General features: G+C 47.0%; 1 protein-coding gene across 3 annotated transcripts in view; it reads left to right on the top strand.

Annotated features, from left to right (window-relative positions):
* The first annotated feature begins 901 nt into the window (after positions 1-901).
* PDGFRA (platelet derived growth factor receptor alpha) overlaps positions 902-20,907 on the top strand; it is a 36,375-nt gene continuing 16,369 nt past the window's right edge. Inside the window, exons 1-12 of one of the 3 annotated variants that reach the window (XM_021267644.4) lie at positions 902-962; positions 9,978-10,038; positions 11,252-11,566; positions 14,242-14,505; positions 15,286-15,416; positions 16,842-17,013; positions 17,117-17,306; positions 17,836-17,951; positions 18,449-18,575; positions 19,323-19,516; positions 19,987-20,081; positions 20,189-20,321. In XM_021267644.4, coding sequence (XP_021123319.1) covers positions 918-962; positions 9,978-10,038; positions 11,252-11,566; positions 14,242-14,505; positions 15,286-15,416; positions 16,842-17,013; positions 17,117-17,306; positions 17,836-17,951; positions 18,449-18,575; positions 19,323-19,516; positions 19,987-20,081; positions 20,189-20,321 — 1,843 coding nt within the window. In that variant the 5' untranslated portion in view covers positions 902-917. Of the gene's footprint in view, positions 963-2,575; positions 2,849-9,977; positions 10,039-11,251; positions 11,567-14,241; positions 14,506-15,285; positions 15,417-16,841; positions 17,014-17,116; positions 17,307-17,835; positions 17,952-18,448; positions 18,576-19,322; positions 19,517-19,986; positions 20,082-20,188; positions 20,322-20,907 lie in introns of those variants that run through there. The other 2 variants (XM_005012711.6, XM_005012712.6) reach the window with 2 other exon arrangements.

The following is a 20,907-nucleotide window of genomic DNA, read 5'->3' as shown; positions in this document are numbered from 1 at the left end:
CATTGAATGGATATTTAGAAAAATAAATTAAAAAAATAAATTAAAATCTTAGAAAAATAGAAAAATACTAATGAGCGGAGAGGTGTGCATCCAGGGGTGTCGCGGTCCTCCTGAGCGGCGCTGTGCCTACGGGAGAGCTCAGCCGGCACCGGGCATCCCTAAAACGTGGCTGACGGCTCTCAGCCCCATCCCTGCCTTCCCTCCCAGCCCAAAATCTCAGCTCCCAGCCCCCCCCGCAAGCTCCCGGGGCCGGAGCGAGCCGCCCCGTCGGTGCCCGCCGCCCGGAGGCTGTGGGCGCTACAGAACCGGGGAGGGAGCCGGGACCGCGACCGCCCCCCCGGGGGTGTTGGGGGGTGTTGGAGGGCGTTGGGGGGCTGCAGATTGGAAGAGTAAACAGGCGGCAGAGGCTCCAGCCCGGGTTGTTTAAGACGTGCGGCTTCCATCTGTTGCCACATAAACATGCAGGATGCCTTATGCTGCAGCACTTCGGGGGAGGGGAGAGGGGCTGGGAGGGGAGGGGGCTGCCGTGGTGTAAATCCCCCCACCCCCCGCCTGTCCTCTCGCTAACCCCAAGCCCCTGGACAGGACCCCCCTGCGCCACACGGGGCGGGGGCAGCGCTCGGGAGCTGTCCCGGAGGGGTTATTTCAAACACCCCCTAGGCACCGCCGGCACCGGGAGGGGGGGACCGGCCCCGAGAAGGTTCCCGGGCTCCTCCCGCGGGCAGGGGGCCCCTCGTCTCCTGCCGTCGGGGCGGGGAAGGGGGAGCCACGTCGGGGAAAGCGGCCCCGCTGCCCCCGGCCCGGCCCCGCAGGAGCCGCCGGGGTCCCCGCCCGCAGCTTTTTGCCCGTCCCGACTCCGTGATTTGGTTTTATTCTGTGCTCGTTTTTGTGAGATCCCACGTGGAAGCCGTTAACGAATGCTCGATAATGATCACGACGAAGGCATTATTCAAATGAGGCAGGTAATTGCAAACAGAGAGCGCCTTCTCCCCTTCCTTTTGCTCTTTTCCTTGAGCGGGCGCCACGGCTGATGCTGGCGGTCCCTCGCCAGGCATCACCTCCATCCTTAAACCCGTCAAAGCAGGCTCCTGGGTGCCAGCCCGAGCCCTGCACGGCCTCAAGCTCACGCATTTTCGGCTCCCGCACATCTTCGCGGAGCTGAACCCTGCCCGGAGCCCTCCCGCCCCGTCGGGGCTCGTCCTGCACAACCTCGGGGGGGCCGGGCTGCTGCCTGTGCTCGCCCCCCAGGTGGAGAACACCCGGGTGTAGTCATTTTTTTTTTTATTATTATTATTTTTTTCCTCATTGTGCTTTTGACTCACTCGCAGCCTGTTGTTTATTCACAAGCATTACGGTATCCTGTTAGCATTCCGACCAGGGATCTGACTCCACTGGTTTCCTGCAGGAACATGTGGAAGCAATAGCGGGGTTGTGCACTCACCCGAGCTGAGGATGCACTAGAGGAGAGCGTGCAAAAAGGCTGGGGACCCTGCGAGCCTCGCCACAGGGCCCTCAGCCTGAGCACGCTGTTCTTCTCCTGCCTGCCCCCACTCCCTTCGGGGCATCTTCGCTCCGGAGGCTTAGCTCTCCTTGGTTTGGGGAGGGAGAAAAAACCACCGCATCCTGCTTGACTTTGAGGACAAAACTTTTGTTTGGCGCTAAACGGAAAAAAATAATAATAAAGACGAGAAAAAAAAAAATAAAAAGAGGGAGGCGGGCCAGAGCGGGAAGGGAGGAAGCGGGGAGAAGCCCGGGGGCTCGGCTCCGAGGCCGGAGCCCTCCCGGGAGGCAGGGGCCTCCGTCCCCGCTCGGTTCCTGGGGCTGCACTGCCCCCTCTCCCGCGGCCGCAGCATCGCCCCGCTCGCCGGGCTCGGCTCCGGGACCCCGCAGCGAGGCGACGGGGGCAGCCCCCGCCACCTCCCCGGCCACCGCTGGGCGCCACGGCGAGGCGGAGGTCCCCGGCTAAAGCCGTCGGGGCTCCGGGCGAGCTCAGACGGGCCGTGCCGAGGGCACAGAGGATGAGAAGAGCTTCCCCGGTCCCGGCACAGCAGCAGGGTTTGGGGCGGCCGGCTCCCGGCGACGGCTGCCTTTCGTTGTGGCTTTCATTCATAAAGCCGAGCGGTGCGGCTCTGCCCCTCTCGCCCGCTGCCTCCTGCTTCTGGCTGCCTCGCAGCCCTCCGTGCTGCTCTGCGTCCCCTGCCCGCGCTCAGGAGCGCACAAAGGACACGAGGAAGCCGCCAATTCGTTTCCAGCTCCATCTCCCCGTCCGTAACCCCACACCGTGACCCACCGTCCTGGAGGGGCTGAGGGAGGAGGCTCATTCACGAAATTGGGAGCCCTCTGACTTTTCACCAAAGTTTTTTTTTTTTTTTCCCTTTATATTTTTTTTTCCTTCCCCCCGCAGTGCAAAACTCTCCGATTCCCCCCTTTTCCTCCCCCCCTGCCATATGGCCAGCCTCCCCCTCCCCTGCGAGGCTGCCGAAATCTGGAGGCTGAGACTGGCCCCCCTGCCTCCGTAAGAGCCTCCCTCCTGCGCCCGCCTCCGGCCGCGGGGCTGGGGGCGCCGGGCGAGCCAGGGCGGCTCTTATTGCGAAGGGGCCGGAGGGGGGCTTCATTTCCTGACAGCTATTTACTTAAAGCAAATGATTAGTTTTGGAAGGATGGACTATAACATTGAATCAATTACGGGGCGCGGGTTGTGAGCCCGCTGCAGTCGGGGCTGGAGGGAGGGCGAGCGGGAGGGAAGGAGCGCGGCTGAGCGGGGAAAGTCACAAAAGACGTGGACATATTTTGGATATTTTACGATCTGCGGGACTATAGCTGCGGATTGGAGAGGAGAAGGTAAGAGGTGAGGGGCACTTTCCCCGTTTTTTTTCCTTCCTTTTCCCCCGTTTCTATTTCCCATTTTTCACAATTTTTTTCTTTTCCCATTTTTTTTTTTAATTTTTCCCTCCCTTTATCCATTTGTTGGTATTTCTTTTCTTTTTCTTTCTTTTTTTTTTTTTTTTTTTCCTCGGCTGAGCCGCTCCGGGGGCGCCTTCCCGCGGGGGTGCCGGGGGCTGGCGGCCCCCGGGGGCGGCGGGGAGCTGGGACCGGGCTCTCCGCGGGCCGTCGGGGCGCGGCGGCGGCGGCGGCGGCGGCGGGGAGCAGCTCGGGCAGCGCTAATGACAAACACATTGGGACCGCGGGGGCCACCGGGCCGCATTCCTGCCCCGCCGGGGCTCCGAGGGCAGCGCCGGTGCCCGCCCGGAGGGCGCAGGGGGGACGCGCAGCGAGGATGGGAAGCAGGGCAGGGTGGCACCCGGCGGCTCCCCCTCTTCTCGCATCCCCACCTTCTGCCCTCGCTTCTTTCACCCCGCCGCTCTCCGCTCCCTTCCCCCACCCTTTGTTTTTCGCCACCTTCCCTTTTTCAGGTCCCCTTCCCCACCTTATCACCCCCCCCGGGAGCCCAGGCGGGACACGCACGACCCCCGCTTTGCGCGGGCGACCCCATCTCCATCCCTGCGCGCCCCCCCCCTCCCCGCTCTTTTGCTTTATTTCCACGTCTCAGCGGAAAGAGAAGATGCTTGAACTCGGGCAGGACTGGTACCTGGAGCCTCTCCAGCTTACAGCCCCCTTCTCGCACCGGGAGCGCCGCCCGCCCCGCCGGACGGCTGGAGCCCGCCGCCTCGCCCCCCGGAGGTGGGGGCTGAAGTCTTCGCGGCCACCGTTTGGATTTGGTCAAGAGCGGAGGCTGCAAACTCGCCAGCCTCTGCCAGGCTGGAGTCCCCTGGAAAAGTCCTAGGAGCAAGTAGGAAATGGCTTTTTGGCTGGCTGCGGCATTGCTCAACATTTTTGGACGGGGACCCAGCGGCCCAGGAGCCGTTCCAGAGAACAGGACTTGGACAGCTTTTTTCTGTGCGAGCAGCGGCGGATCCAGCGAGGCAGCAGCAGCCGCCCCCGGGGGCTTGCCCACGTCCCGACGGGCTGCGGGGGCCGCTGCCCCGGCCCCCTCCCTCGCCGGGGGCACGCACCCAGCGCCCCTCGACGGCAGTTCGGCATCTCGCAAACGCTCCGGCTTCCCGGCGAGCCTCCGGGACCCGAAACCACACGCCCAGGGTATTTGGGACAGACGGAGCCGTCCCCGGGGCTGCGGGCACGTCGCTGTCACAGCCCCGGATGGGGCACAGCTCCTGTCCCCCCGCGGGTGGCCGCCCCCTCGGGGGGCACAGAGCGCTCCGTGCCTCGCCCGGCGGAGCGGGCAGGAGAAGAAGCCCGGAGCTCACGTCGGGGAGCAGCCCTGGAGAGAAACACGGCTCTGCTTTGCCCCATCCCCTCCCATCCCGCTTTTTTTTTTTTTTTTTTTTTTTTTCTAGTTACCTCGCGTTTAAAAAAAAAAATGCTCCAGCTTGGCAAAGGCTTTTCTATTGTTTCCTAGACAAACAGCGGAGTGGCTGGGAGCTGCCGTCTCTGCTAGGTTTGCTCGGTGTCCCGGGCAGCCTCTGATCCGCAGCGCTTCTAACAGACGTAAACCGAGCTGGGGGGGGCTTCGGGGTCGCCCCTCTTCCTTCTCCCTGGGGGCCACCCACTCAGGCATCCTGCAGCAGGGAGGAAAACCCCAAAGATGGGGGTTGGAGAGTGGCTCCCGCTCCATCCCCACCCACGCCCCGTCTGGTTATGGGGTCCCCACTACATCCCCGACGGGGTCCCCGCTGTGCCTCCTTTTGCTAACGCTCCCCCGCTGTTTTTTGCTGCCTGGGGGAGAGCTGAGGCGGGGGCAGCCAGCAGGGGGATGCCGGGGGTGCTGCCCTCAGCATCTCCCAGGGCTGGGGCAGGGCCCAGCCGGGGGCCCAGCTAGGCTGCATTAACTCAGTGTTCCTGGACGGGGCCAGAGACAGGATCAAAGCAAGGAGAGAGGCGTCAAAGGTCCCTCCGCCATCAGCGGCTCAAACTCTGAGCTGTGGATATCTGCCTTTTACTTCTAGAAGAGATAGAGGAAGATCTCGCAGCAAGGCTCTTCATTTTCAGTTTCCACTTAACAAAGAGCATTGTGAAGCCCTCGGCTAAACAGCAGTTTAGCCAACCTCAAAGCTTGGGGGAAAAAAAAAAAGTTTGAAGAAAAATGAGACCGCACAAAGCACTGGGACATAGGAGTCTGCAAGCAAAGCAGCTCTCCCAGCCTGCAGGCGGTCTCCTGCTGCCTAGAAATGAGCCCCCTTGTTCTGGTACTCCCCAGGCGGGGACAGCAGAAGGTGTGCCAGCAGGACTGCAATGGGCATCTCTGCTTTTATTTGCTCCTTGATGTATGGGGGATCTTCATGGGGCTGGGAGACAAATACATAGGTATTAGGTTTCAAGAAAGCAGGAAGTAATAAATATTTTAATAAAATACCTCTCCGCAGTACTGCAGTATCAAGCTAGGATTTGAGTCCAATTCATATAGAGAGAAAAGACTTGCACATCCTTTATTTTTTTTTGTAACCGACCTACTGTTGGTTATTTCCAACAGCAGCAATTGGTCTGAAAAGGGGTGAAATGGATAACCCTATAGAAATTTCGCCTCGCTTGTATCCTTACATCATGATGGCTGCAGTGGTGTTACTCTTGCCTGTGAACGCTGAAAATTCTGTTAGAACATGTTTGCTTCACTCGTTTTAAAAACTAGAATGATTTCTGAGAGGTCATTTTTTTGGTGCTGGCAAGAATTGTTGATAATTTAAAAGAAGGAAGCAAGTAAGCAAGTGATCCTTTCTCTCCCTCTTGCCTTGCTCTCCTGCTTGACTCATCTCTTTCAAGTCAATAAAGCTTCACGTAGACACCCAAGGGAACAGATTGCAATGGCTGAGCTTCCTAACTCCTGCGGTCAACAGAAATGGAGTATTTTTTTCCATCCACCACTTCTGAGCACCTAAGTTGGGATTTGAGGTGTTCTCTGAAGTTCCTGACCTAATCCTGAGAACCTAAGTGAGATGTACCCTTGGAAGTACCCGTTGTGTTGTCTGTCTGCTGGGATAGACCAGAAAGTCCTTTAAGTAAATTTAGACTTTGTAAATTGCCCTCTACCTCTGTTTCCTAGTCCTATGGTCTGTCCTGATGGATTAGGCTGAAGAATTGGAGCTGACTGGAAGGCGGACTTGTGGCAGCCATCACTAGGTGTCCTGCAGAGCCTGAAGCCGCTGCAGGAGCCCCAAACAGACTCAGCTTGCTGTGTAGTTTTTCCTGCACAGCCCAGAAGAGATGCACAGGCTATGCTAGATGCAAACACTCTCAAAGGGACATGGAACAAACCGCTCTTTAGGAGAACATTTAAGCCGGACTTTTCAAAGAAGAAATTTTCTTGTGTCACTTGTGCCTTTCCCCAGCGAAACCATCAGACGCTCTCCTGTTTGCTTAGCTCTTGTGGAGAACTGAGTTTGTAATTTGGGAACTGCAAACCAAGAAATGTTTCAGGAGGTCCTGACTGAACCTTTGCATTCAACCGGTGACATGTACCACAACGAAGAAAAGTTGTTCTCTGCTCTTGGGCTAGCCTTTGCTCTTGCTGGAAAAGATCAGCTTTCCCAGAAGGACGGATTGCCACTCAGACAAAACCTCCACTGAAATTATCCAGCCCTCTCATAACAAGGATAATCACATCATTACGTGCCAAGATTTGCAATCCACCTACTATCGTATAATTTATATAAATACAGAGCAATAGGGACTTTTTTACTTTTTTTTTTCCCCAAAGAAGAAAACCCAGAAAATTCGCATGAAGTTAAGACATAAGAAATTTAATTTTAAGTTGATTTAGGAGACCTAGCTTAGTTTCCAGCTGCCGCGCTGGAGACCAGCCTTTCCTTCTGCTGGACAAGAGAGCTGGCTTATTGCTGTGGATCAACATTGCCATCCTGTGGCCAAGAGCATGAAGCGCAGTGACTACTTAGCTGGCAGGAAACGAGTTTGTCAGTCTCCGGGCTGCTGGTAGATGGGACGGTTTTCTATCTTGAAAGAGTTCTTTGTTTGATTTACAGCAGTATGAAAAACATATACGGATGGCTCTTTTTACCCCGCCGCCATGCTTTCTGTCTAGGTCATGCAATCGCCTAGGAATATCTTCTAAACACACATTTCCATCAGCTTTTTGGATATTGATTTTACTTTGTCTCTTCTGCTCTGCAGTCAATGAAACCCCTCTTGGTTGGAAGCCAGCGCTTGGCAGAGAGTGTTTGGAAGATTGGCTCCTTGCTGATAAAAGTTCTTCTGATGTTCTTTTCCTGATTTTTTTTATCATTAAAGCACACAACAGAGATACCAAATTTTCAGTCAGTTCCTTTCAAAACCTAGTGATTAGAGCAGATGTGATGATTGTTTTACCCTGGGCAATCAACCTCCACTGCAGAGAGTTTGGCAACACCCCTGTGGCATCATCTAGCTTTCACTATGCACTCCCATGTTTCTATTTTAACTAGCACTGTTCAAGGTATGCAAGGAATTAAGGTTGGCTCCAACTTACGTTGTATGCGTGCTACCAATACTTGCATAAATCTACTGGCTTCACAAAGGTTACACCAATTTTTGGTTTAATGTAGTGATGCTAGAAACTGAATCTGCTGCATTTATTCAGGGCTGAGATGTGGGTGTTTTAGGACAAAGAGTGCTCCTCTGCCACAAAGAAGGTTAAAAAGCAAAATAAGTGTACTAAAAAAAAAAAAAAAAAAAAAGTGATGGTAAATAAACAGCAAACGCTTGGTGTTTTGGGAATGAGCAAACTGTCTTTTGCCCAGAACAGAGGTGTTAAATTCTGTGTTAAACCTTGACTCCAGCATGCCAAAGTCAGATGCATGATGTAATTAAATCCAGTTCAAACAGATTTTGAGTATGAATGATGATGAGTCCTTAGTACATTATTCTGTTTTTCACAGTGCGTAAATGTTGCTCTGGGTCTTGCTGAGATTAACAGATCATTGAGGAAAGATCAAAGCTATGGAGTCTGAAAGAGTAGCCAGTTGGGAAATGCAGGTTTAGAAAATCCTTGTGATTTTTTAAACTGCAAGGGTAGACTGAGGCACTCAGTTCTCACTGATTGCGATGGCAGCCCAACTAAGGCAAAAAATTCCAAATACCACTTTGGAAATGCCATCACCTCTATTTACATCAGTTTATTCACCAGGCTTCAATCCTCACACAGTTTTACAGCAGTGTAAGTTCGCTTCAGCAGAGCTTCTGCAGTCTGGTGTGTAAAAGATATTAGCTTTGTGTTTTCTCTTTCTGTGTTGCATCACTTGCATTGAATAGTCTGGAAAACAACACAGTAGGGGTAGAGACCCTATTTTCAAATGGAAAAGGCTTAAGGAAATTTGGTGGGCAGTGGGGTAACATTGTCTTGTGGATCTTGGGAGCTTAGGATTCAGATGATGGGTATTCTTTAAAGATATACAGTGTAGGTCACTTTATCAGAAAAAATATTGCAGGATATAAATGTGATAAAAATGAATAAGGAGGCTGAAGCAAATGGACTTCTTTGATGTCTGAGTGTCTGTTATCAACAGGAGACAGATACATAAACACGTGGCAATTATTGCTAATTGAAGAATCAGGCAAAATGGTTTGTCTCTGCTGGAAAGTTGTCAGCTGAATTTCCGAGGTTGTTTGTACAAGTTTTGGGGCTGGTAGTTTGTAAGTCTTCTAATCCTGCTTCTGAGACCTTTTGTTTGATTGGAGTATCAAATACTTTTTGCTTTGCAAAGGAGCACCGTCTGTTCCACATGTCGCAGGAGGAAAGAGGGACGGGTTCAGAAGCACCCCATGGCATGTTGTAATCATTTAGCTCCCATATGGCATCGGCATAGTCTTCATAACTGGATGCACCTACGTGCTTTCCTATCTCAGAATCGGGAGCAGAGGGTGAATAGAAATTCTCCAGAACCTTTGAAAAACTAGTCTCTGTTTTGGCACATCATTCTTTATTTTACTCTTTAGCCTGTGTTTCAGATTACGGGTTCTTCTGTATGGTCCTTTTTTAGTCTATGTTGGCTCTGGGCCAAATCCAGTTGCTATTAAAGTCAACAAAAAATGTCCATTGATCTCAATGGGAGCAGAGGTTGTAGGAGCTCCTCTTTTGGAAATTACCTAGCAGGCTGCTTGAGGGGTTTAAGTAGAAATGTGATTAGATAGCATAAAGATTCAGAGTTGTTTATCACCATTGTTGCCTCTTCACAACTGATGCCTTCTGATTATTTGTTTGAAAGCTGAAATTATCACAAATAGCCTATGATTTTCACACTGTTGGAGAGAAGAGGCGCTCAGTGAATAGCATGGCTGGCCTACAGTTTGTCATGTATTTATTCTATTAGAAAATTTCAGCATATGTTTTAAATATCATGTCTCTTGATCAAGGGAATTCTTGCTAAATAAGCAATAAACACTATTGTATTGTATTGTGCTCAGTAAGCTATATATATACATACGTACAATGGCAAAACAAAAATATCACTCACAATTGTGTGATGTATAATAAAAGTAGCTTTTAAATATGCTGTTTCTCCCCCCCCCCCCCCCCCCAAAAAAAAAAAAAAAGCTGCAAGCCACTAAAAGGTCAGAACTTACTGCATATAGCCATTGCATCCCCACTGACATCCGAGTAGGAGCATGGGCTCAGTCCTGGGTGCTTCAGTGGGCACCAGGGCTGTTTGCAGGCTCTTTGCTGCAAGTGCCAGCTTTGTGCTCTGTGTAACTTCCAAAATTCAAAAGCTGGGTGGGCCAGAACTTAGTGAGGAGAAGAGGTTGGAGACCTTTGGCTGTGTTCCCCGTGCTGGTGGTCTGCCTGCGGCTCCACGTGCCATGTGGGTGGTGTGGGCGGGTGTCTCACCAGGATGAGGGTGTGAGATGGGGTCCTGGGGGTACTCCTGCCCTCGGCAGGGTGCAAGCAAAGGGCACTGTTGGAGAGTGGTCCTGTGAGCTCTTGTATCTGTTGTCAGCTTATTAACTGGCTCCGTGTTGCCCTCTTTCTGTTTCAGTTGTCGGTAGCGATGGGCACTTCCCCAAGGACATTCTTGATCCTGGGATGTTTCCTTACAGGTAATATTCCTCAGTCCTCTAAGCCTCCCCATCCCTGCTCCTTCAAAAACCTGTATTTAAGTTTCCTTTTGTTGTGTCCACAATAACAAACGGTTGGCCTGCTGCCTCCAGCCTCTATTTTTTCTGTCCTCCCCTTTGGTAGGCTAAGACAAGGTCTACCTACAGCTGTCCCACCGTTGGCACGCTGGAGCACCTCCAGCAGCATGGAGCAAGCCGGGCTGCCTGTGTGGGCTCCAGCATCCTCCCCCTTCCCACCACATAACCACACTCGCCGGGCTGCCCACATCTGCAGAGCGAATGGCGCTGGGAGGGGAGGGCAGGGTTTGCCACAGGGCTGCCAAATATAGAAAGGGCCCTGCGGGCTGAGATAACACGTGCAGACGTGAGAAACTGGTTTCAAAGAAAGTCTGGGCTCCTACTGCTGTTTCATTGTGCAGGGCCCACTTTCACACTGTTTTCCTGGTGAATTCCCCATTTTCTTCTTCAGGAGCTTAGGGTGTGGGCCCTCTCATTTTCTTTCTGGGACTTGGACCTGCACCAGCCCACCTACAAATTACCTAGGCTTGCAAATCTGACCCCATAAATGTAGATTGCATCTGAAAAGTGGTGCCATCTACAACATCTAGTTCAGTGAATTACAGTTTTATTTGGCTATAAACTTTCTGTACATTTTGGCCAGAGGTAGACCCAATGCACAAATTTTGGATGTAGGCCCCTTCCCCGGCCCTTTGCCGAAATAGAAGCCAGATGTAAAGTGCAGGTGTTGGCCTTGGGAAGTGGTTTCCAACTTTCAGCGGTGGGCTTCCTTGAAAACTGATGGGCCTGCTGATTTCCTGACCATTGCTGCAAGGACCTGCAGCGCGGCTTGTAGCGTACCCATGAACTGGGAGCCAGGGACTGGGGCTGGGACTTGGGGCTATGAAGCTGAGGTGTGGATTGGGAGCCATCCCTAACTTCACCTCTGTCTTTCACCTCTGGAGTTGTCAAACAGGGCTCAGCGAGCAAACACTCCTCTGCTTAGCATTTCAAAGGAGGCCATTTGCCCACCACAGGGAACAGCTCTGGCTTTTAACAAGGGTAAATTTCCTGGGATGTCAGCACGTCTGAAATGGCCATAAAGATGCCTGCTCTTCATCCACTCTGCACCCTCTCCCATCCCTGTGCTGAGGAGGGGCTGTGTGTTCATGTGCTCTTTATTTGTGTCTTTTTCCAGGCCCGCTCCTAACATTTTGCCAGCTTCCTCTGCCGACTATTGTTCCCAACAGAAATGAAATGGTTGTACAGCTCAATTCCAATTTCACACTCAAATGCTCTGGAGACAGCGAAGTGAGCTGGCAGTACCCAGTGACCGAGGGAAGCCACAGGATAGACATCAGACATGAAGAGAACAACAGTGGCCTCTTCGTGACAGTGCTGGAAGTAGGAAATGCCTCAGCCGCTCACACGGGCCTGTATGTTTGCTATTACAACCACACGCAAGTGGAGGATGGGGAAGTGGAGGGGAGGAACATCTACATCTATGTGCCTGGTAAGCGGGGGTGCCACAGGGTGACTGACCCACTTTCCGAGGTGACTGTATTTTGGGACATGTGTTGCCCAAACCAGTGCCACATCTGACACTAAAGCAGTCGCCAGCTGGGGAAGGCCAGGTCTTGTTTTTAACCTGATTTAAAGAGAATGTGGAAAAGCTCACATATGCAGAGGGCCCAGGAAGCAGCAGAGTTGTCCTGTTACAAGGAGTTGTTACAAGGGAGGATGAAACGAGAAATGCTGCTGCTGACCAGTCTGAGGCAAGATTAAAAATATGGTGTTTCTACACAGCATTTCTTGCAGTGCCCTATAATTTTCAAAGTAAACACAGCCTTCCCAGTCCCCGTGCCACCTTTCTCTGTGGTGGTGGAAAATGTGCTGGACACAGAAGAAATGATATCCCTTCTCTTCAGAAGTTCCTATCACCAGCTTTGCCCTCCCACCCCCTTGTTCTGGCTGACAATTCCTTTAAAGGATTCCCATGTTATCCATCAGGTTATTTATTTATTTATTTTTCTGTGGCTGAAATAGGCACCACAGACTGAGCCACAGCTGGCTGCATTGGCAAAGTACTGTCTGGATGTTTCCTTGGTGTTCAGAGGATAAGTGGCGGAACAGCAAGGCCAGAGAAGACCAAGCCATGACATTTGCAGTAAATAGTCTGAGCAGGAAATGATGGAGAAAAGAAGGGATTGTAAATCATTCTGCAAAACTAAAATAAATTGTGAAGGAGATGATGTCTGAAACTGCAAGGAGGATTGTGGAAGGGGAAAAGGGCAGGAAGGACTAATGAGGCTTTTTTAAAGGCTATTTTACAGTGTTATTAATTCTTTGCAGTTCATGATGTGTGATTCAAGTGCAGCGATTCTTCCAAGACTTTCTCTACATTTCCCACAACAAACTTAATGCATTTGTATTCATTCTTGAAGCACTAAGAGGTTTCAGCAGAGGCTGCGGGGTTTGGCACATGTATCTCAATTTCCAACCAGCTTTAGCCAAATCACCAAAAGATTTTCTTGCTGTTAAGTGTGCTTATAACTCATGCAGTAAAAGAATAGAAGGGCGAAAGACGGAAGATTTCTTCAAGAAGTGGGCATTTTGTTTTGATTTTGAAATGCCTCTAGATTTCAGCCTACCACATTTGCAAAGCAGAGACACCCTGTAATTTTTTCCACTCAGTAAACATTAGGATGTCATAAATGCAGAAACATATCCTTTTCTCCAAATTATAGAGAATGTTTCTGTTTCCACTATAAATTTTGTCTTTACAATTGTTTTTCCTGCAATGAATTAGGAGGGCAATGGGTGGCAGCAACCCACTTTGGCCAAGGAGGGTTACTCTGAGACTTCACGCAATATCCCAGTTTCACTAAAAGCACAGAGAAAACCAAACTAGGTGAATCCCGTTTCTGTTTTAAATTACATCGAGAAAATGAATACATGGAGTTGGCAGTGTGTTTGGGATAGAGGGCTGTGTTTGGACTATTGCTACAAAGAGCCTGCCAGTGCAGCATAAATTCTATTGTTGGAGGGATTTGTATTGCTATTTATTAAATTTCATTATAAAGCTTTGCACAGAAGCTTCAGGCTAGCAGAGATTATTTGTTTATTCTGAATGGCCAAGTGTAGATAATTTAAGGGCTTTGCTTTTTATGTTTGATATGTTATGCAATTATGTTTTGAACTCAGACTTTGGATTGGCTGGATAGGAAAGTTGGCAAGCATTTTGTTGACTTTGAGGAACAAAAACTACCAGGTGTTTGTTTGCTTTTTTATGGTCAAATACCATAGTCTGGAAACCACATGCTATGACCATAATTAACTATGTCTCATAACTGCAATGTTGGACATGTTAGATATGCATAAAGATAAGTATCCTGAATTATTTTTGATGAAATGTGGCTTTAATGGTGTTAGCCATAAGCAACACCAAAATTGATTTCTACTTTTTGCTATTAAGAGTTTTTTTTTCTTTTTTTTTTTTTTCTTTTTTCTTTTCTTTGTGTATTGGTTATGGGGCAGCTACTATTAGAGAAGGAAAAAAATCCAACTGAAAAAGATGAGTGATTCGTTCCAATAAAATATTGTTGATACATTAATTTTACTTTATTTTTATTACAGTTCTTTTTATTGCAGTGAAAGTTACACTTGAGCACAAAATCTTTTTTCCTAAAAATTAGATGTGTAAGTCCAGATTCATCGCTGTATATATGTTTTGATAGAGTTGTTTATGACAGAGAAAGAGAAGTCATCTTTAACTTAATCCCCAGAAACTGCGTAAATGTTCTCATACCCATTAGTTATTTTTCATGCTTTGTGTCACTTAATAGCCTTTTGCCCTAACTGTAGGAATATATCAGAACCAGGTCTAATGGGAAGAATAATAATTAACTTTTTTTTCTCTTGGAGTCCTTTGCATTTCCAATTCTGCATCCTGATTTTTCAGGAAGGAGCCCGAGACCTTTCCTCTTTTGTGCTTAGGTCAAATGTCTCACTACATGACACACCAGAAAGCAAAACTGAGATGCTGTTAGCATGCCTCACCTGCAGTCTCTGAACAAGCGGAACTGTACTGATTTCAGTTAAGACCTATAGGTGGTCATTGATAACCAGTTCTTGCATATGGACTTCCTACAAACAAGGTAGTATAAATGTACCTCTTGTTTTTTACAGACCCAGATGTGCCTTTTGTTCCGTCTATACCAGAAGACCAGTTCATCCTAGTAGAAGAAGGTGATTCCACCACTATCCCATGTCGGACAAGTGACCCAAATGCTCAAGTGACTTTAATTAACAGTTTAGACAAGGCTGTCTATGCTGCCTATGACAACAAACGAGGTTTCATAGGAAACTTCCCTGCGGGATCATACACATGCAAAACAATGGTTAAAGGCATGGAGTTCAAGTCTGATGTGTTCCTCATCTATATTTTAAGAGGTATTTATTTATTTTCATTAATAATAATAATTAAAAAAAAAAAAAACAGTAATGTGCAGCCCAGTTCTTTTCTCACACTGTAGAGTCATATTAGCACCAGCATCATGGGGTTATACCCCATGATATTACAGATATTACCCCAATGATGAGCTCCTTGATCCTGTGGCAATATTACTAGTCACTTAGTTGCTAATTTGCCTAGCAAACTACCTTGTATACAATTTTGATGAGAATAAAATGTCCTTAACTTTACCTCCTCTCTCAAATGATTGCAAAAGTCTTTTGTAATCCATTTGTTTTCATCCTGTTTGTTGAAACAGAACTTAAAAGCCTGGTGTTCCCCAGTGGACTCAGATGATAGAACTTTGGTTAGTTGGAAAAAACAACACAATTCAAGTATTTTGAGAACAAGGTTGTATTGACCAGTAGTGGATTTTCAAAGACAGCCACTGATTAGCAAAATGGATAATTACTTTTATCCCAAGTGCAGTGAGTAAAATATCTCATAGGGGCATTTGAGATAGGAACTGTTAATTGAAATTTTATGCTTGGTTCTTTCTTAATTGAATTGATTAAACTCAATGCCTGCACACTTCATCCTTTAAATACATAATGTTTACATCAGTATAAATCAGCAGTACTTTCACTGAATTTTCCAGGTAACTCCTCAACAGAGGAAGTGAAATAGAAATATCCCCCTGAAATTAGACAATGTGAAAATCGCATACAGTTTTAAACTAAATCTGTACTCTTTCTCTCTCTTTCTCTCTCTCTCTTTAGCTACTTCACAGCTGCCAGTTGAAATTGAAGCTCTTAAAACTGTCTACAAAACAGGCGAGACCATCGTAGTAACTTGTGTGGTCTTTGACAACGAGGTGGTTAATTTACAGTGGAATTATCCTGGGAAAGTGGTAAATGTCTCTCTCTTTTTCTCATTCTGCATGTTTGTAGTTATTTGTTGGGGAAGAAGGTGGGGTTGTGAAATATTCATCTCTTCTCTGAATGAGGACAGCTGAGGAGAGAAAACAAAGTAATTTCTTTTTCTTCTAAGGTAGCACAAAAGAAAGTCAGTACCAAAAGTTAGACTTTGTTGTTAGTAAGTATGCAAAGCATGAGAGGAAGGTGAGGTGTGACTGGGAGTCCATGCACTGAGGGAGGAATGCTGCCTCTCAGGTCTTGTGCCAGTTCAAAACAGAAATGCTGTGGAAATAGAAAGATCTAGGAATGTATTGGACATCTGTGCATAGTGCTACTGCTGAGGGTATGAACCTCAAAGATGGCTCTCAAACCCTGGCTTCTTGGGTATAATAAAGGATGATGGAGAATGAGGTTCAGAGTCTTAGTTGTTCCTAGATGTGCAGGTGTAAATTAAAGTGACTCTTGCAGTCAATATAATTACTCACTAATGAGAACATCAAAGCAAAAAAAAAAAAAAAAGAACATATAAGAAAAAAAAAAGTTGTAAGAAAACCTTAAAACTTTCAGAGAACCTCAGAACTTTTCAAACCTGCATAACATCCTTCTGCAGTAAAAAAAAAATAAAATAAATAAAAAATAAAAATCAGTGAAAATAGGTTAGCATCCTGACAAAACAAAATTTCAGAATATCCCATCTAAAATGCCTGGTAACTGAGGGCATGGAGTAGTTAAATGACTGCCCAATTGTGACCCCATATTGCAGCTTTTATTTAAGTAAATTAAGACCCCAAGAGAAAAAATGATTTGAGATTTTGTTCTATTTTCCATTTTATGCATTAAAACCCCTGCTATATGCCATCTTTCCAAACTATCTCCAACGTATTTTTTATTCCAGCTTCTTATAACATGGTTGACCATTCTCACCATCCTTACTTTTGCAAGAGTCTTCTCCTTGCTGATAAATTATTCTTGTTTTAGAGCACACAGAACAAATCATGTAGTAACCAGTTACTTTTTGTTTGGTGGAGGGGATAAAAATTCACCCTAAACTTAATGGGAACTAAACAAAGAAAATTCAAAATAAAACCCCAGAGGTTTTCTGTCTGAGGAGAAGGTGAAGCAGTGAAATGCACTTTCAGACTGCTTACCCAAGTTTTGAATGGCATTTTGTTTCAAGTGAACAAAATATGAGCTCTAAATCTCCTCACCCTTCTGTGACTGCCCCCAGAAGGATGTATTTTTATAGACACATCTTTTGTGCCTGTGGCTTGAAAATATATCCTTAACTGAATAAACAAGTCTTCTGCCATACAGGGTTTAGATGGTTACTCTCATTCCAGTGGCATCATAAATCCTCAATGGTCTACTTTCAGCTTAGTTACTTAAGTAAGGTTTTTTTTTCCTTCTCCAAACTACAGAAAGAAAAAGGTGTGATAAAACTTGATGATATCAAAGTCCCATCGCAGAAGCTGGTTTACACCTTGACCATTCCTGAGGCATCAGTGAAAGACACAGGGGATTATGAATGTACTGCTCGGCATGCAACCAAGGAGGTTAAGGAAAATAAGAAAGTAGTCATTACAGTTCATGGTATAGTCTGATTTCAGTGTCCAAAAATTATTAATGTGTTCAAAAACACTACTCTTGAAAAATGCTGCACAGCATTGTTCACGCATGACTTTTTCATTTGCAGACAAAGGGTTCATTCATCTAGAGCCTCAGTTCAGCCCTTTGGAAGCTGTCAATCTACATGAAGTCAAAAATTTTGTCGTAGATGTGCAGGCGTACCCAGCTCCAAAAATGTACTGGTTGAAGGATAATGTGACTCTGATTGAAAACCTTACTGAAATTGTTACTAGTTCAAGCAGAGTCCAGGAAACAAGGTAAAAATACTCTCATGAATCTTACTTTGCCATCTCCCCTAGAAACTTGAGAACTACTCCTGCTCTATCTACTTCAGTTTGTTGCTTCTTCTAAAGTAATGTTTAAAAAGCCTTTGTTATCTACTCTAAAGGGTGATGCCTAGTCTGCCTTTTTTTGTTCCCTTGATAACATTAACATCTCCAAAACATACAAACCTCGGTTTCTGGGCACTCGCCCTCTTCAGTCCCTCCAGGAAATCTTCACTCCAGTAATCTCTAGCTACTTCCAATAACATCAGAGTCTTTGTCAGAGCCATGCAGAATATAATAATGTCCACATGTTACTCAGTTGTATTTTGGTAGATATTTGTTGTTTGAAAAATGATTTTAGTGCAAAGGCATGCTAGACATGCCAAATGTCAGCACATTATAATCTCCACATACCCAGATTACATGTTGCATAGAAGCAGATTTTTTTTTTTATGCTTCCTTTAAAAATACAAACAAAATACAAACATAAAATTACAAACCACACCTCCCATTTCTGCAGGTTTCAAAGTATACTAAAATTGATCCGGGCCAAGGAAGAAGATAGTGGATATTATACTCTGGTTGCTGAAAATGAAGATGAGATTAAAAGATACACCTTCTCTCTGCTAATACAAGGTAAGGAGTCCCAAAACCTAGCTTACCGCAACTGATGACCCACAGCAAAGATTTGATCCACTTACACACAGGGTCAAAACTGAGCACTGGATTGCCTGGACTATTAAGATAAGAAAAGCATGAATTAGGGTGTCCAGAGGAGTGCGTGCATGCCGAGTCCTTGGAGTTCTTGTACACTGATCCTGGCTTTGACTTCTGCACTGGCATTGTGCCAGAAAGAAACTTTATCCTCCCTCCTAAGTTATTCCAGCTGACAGCAGGGACAATAGCTCATTTAGCATGACATGAGGACGTGGCATACCCGCTGCACTTCCTTTTCGTGGCTTTAGCATAGGATCCCTTCTGCTCTGCAGGAGACAAGGAACTCCTGGCCAAGTCCTAGTCTCTAGCTGCCAGTAAACTGTTGGACAAATAATACCTGTCCTGCTTTATTTGAGATTTTAAACTGTTTTCTAGACCTTGCTTAATATTTTAACAAACTCATGACTCCTTTCTAGTTCCAGCCTTGATCTTAGACCTTGTGGATGACCACCACGGCTCTGCAGGGGGACAGACAGTGAGGTGCTTGGCAGAGGGGACCCCACTTCCTGATGTGGAATGGCTGGTTTGCAAGGACATTAAAAAGTAAGAAGGGGTGCTTTGTGATCTAAAATATGTCTGTTTTTCTCACTGACTAGCTTAACATTGCTAGTTACTATACCACACTTTCCTCATCAAGGCCCAGTAAGCTATAAATCTGATTTGTCTTTTCAGAGGCATATTGCTTATATTTTGACAGGTTGTCCATATCTTTCCTAGTGACCATATCCTGTAGGAGAATACGTGATGCCTTGAATTAGCTCTGATAAAAGCTTTGTGTTCAATAAGTGTTGTTCCTCCCAGGCTGTTCCTGGGAGGTTGTACACCAGGCATAAGGAGACCACACATGGAAGGAGGCTAGGAGCACTGGGCACAGCCCAGCTGTGCTCTGCTCTCCTTGTGGTAAAGTCTCCTCCTGCCTCGTGGGATGGTTGTCCTCTCAGCCCTGCTCCAAGAAGCCTTGTAAGCCATGAAGGATTCGGGGAGAAGTAGAAATCCATCCACTACTATAACTATGCATGATATTTAGCAGCACCAGGATCTATCTACACCGGACCTGCTGGGCTGCATTATCAGGCCTTCAAAGTGGCAGCAGTAATGAGGATCAGAAGGCCAATTATTCTGATGGAGGAAAGATGCAGGCTTTTCACTGAGGTGGTCTTAAGTACTTCTGGTCTTTAAAATGATCATTGCCAGAAGAAGATTATAGGGAAAGGTGATTCCTGTTGTGTTCGCTCTTCTTTATCCACACCTACGCCCAGCCCCTGTTTCCACTGTTACTCTTCTCTGCAGATGCAGCAATGACACTTCATGGACTCTTCTGACTAACAATATCTCCGATATACACATGGAAGCCCATCTGGATGAGAAGAACATGGTGGAAAGCCAGGTGACCTTCCAGAAAGTAGAGGAAACCCTGGCTGTGCGATGCGTGGCAAGAAATGACCTCGGTGCTGTTACTCGGGAACTGAAACTTGTGGCTCCCAGTGAGTTTGCTTTGTCCTTCTGAGAGATTACAGCAGCCAGTCTGAACTGTCTTTAACACACATCAGTTCAGTTTGGAAAAATGCTTAATAGATAAAAACATAAAAGACTGCAAATAAAGATAAATGAAAATAGATTTTATTCACCCTGGGACATCTGAGGATGAGGCATTTTACAGGTCTTTATGGTGCATCTGTTTTTCACTTATTACGTGGTTCCGCGATTCATTTAATCATTTTATTACCACTGGTTATGGGATGTTATTCCAGACAATCTTCACATTTGGTCTTGAAACAGGAAGGCAGTGTAGCTCTGGGCTTGGAAAGGCTTTACAGTCACCAGCCCCAGGGAGCGCTCCTGCCACATCTGCAGGACATGGGAACTGTGGCGGTGCGGGAGATGGTTGTCTTGTGCATGTGTCATGTTCCTCATGTCTCAGGAGGAAAATATGGTCTGTTTTGTTACTCCACAGCCTTGCGATCAGAACTGACGGTGGCTGCTGCAGTCCTAGTACTGCTAGTGATTGTGATAATTTCACTGATTGTTCTGGTCATCATCTGGAAACAGGTAACCTAGAAAGAAACATTTCACTTCGAATGCTGAGCCCTGCTGGGTTTTGATCTCAAGTCAGGCACAGGACTAATGATTGGTTTTGCCTTCAATATGTTCTGCAGAAGCCAAGGTATGAGATAAGATGGAGAGTCATTGAGTCTATCAGCCCCGACGGCCATGAATACATTTATGTGGACCCCATGCAACTGCCTTATGACTCCAGATGGGAGTTTCCTCGAGACGGGTTAGTGCTTGGTAAGTTTCCTCTATGGGGCTAACCCAGTCCTTCTCCTGGGAAAAGGACAATTAAGGACAACTTTAAGGTCTCTAATACCAGCATTTGTGATGTAATTCACGGCCATGAACTCTTTCTTTACGTGCTCTCTTTAATTCTCCTTCCACATCCTCTTCTCCTGCAGTGGTGTTAGCCTCAAGCAACTCATGTTAGTGTCTCCCACGCCTTCATTTCAGCTCTGAATGTTCTGTGTGCAATGCCCACCTCAATGTGGCTTAATTGGCCCCCACCAGCATTAAATTCCAGTTCCAACAGTCACTTCTGCTAAGGCATTCACAAGGAGCAAATCAGCAGTTTTAATTCGCAAGACATTTATATAGTTATGTGGAGAGGCCAAGGGAAACCTGCAAGTAGTTATGTAGTTTTATTAAAATATTTTTCAAATTATTAATCCACGATGTGCATATATCATTGCTGAGTAACTGCATAACTTATTTTTGTGGCTACTGCCCTTCTTCCTTCCCCCTTTGCTTTCTTGCTGTGTTTTCCCTGCATTGGCATTCATACAGAATTCAATTAGCAATTACTTCTTCAGGGCTGGCCCAA

The sequence above is a fragment of the Anas platyrhynchos genome, chromosome 4 (assembly GCF_047663525.1).
Source record: "Anas platyrhynchos isolate ZD024472 breed Pekin duck chromosome 4, IASCAAS_PekinDuck_T2T, whole genome shotgun sequence".
Classification (NCBI taxonomy): Eukaryota; Metazoa; Chordata; class Aves; order Anseriformes; family Anatidae; genus Anas; species Anas platyrhynchos.
The sequence above is the reverse complement of the archived record's forward strand: the minus strand, read 5'-3'. Positions and strand labels throughout refer to the sequence as shown.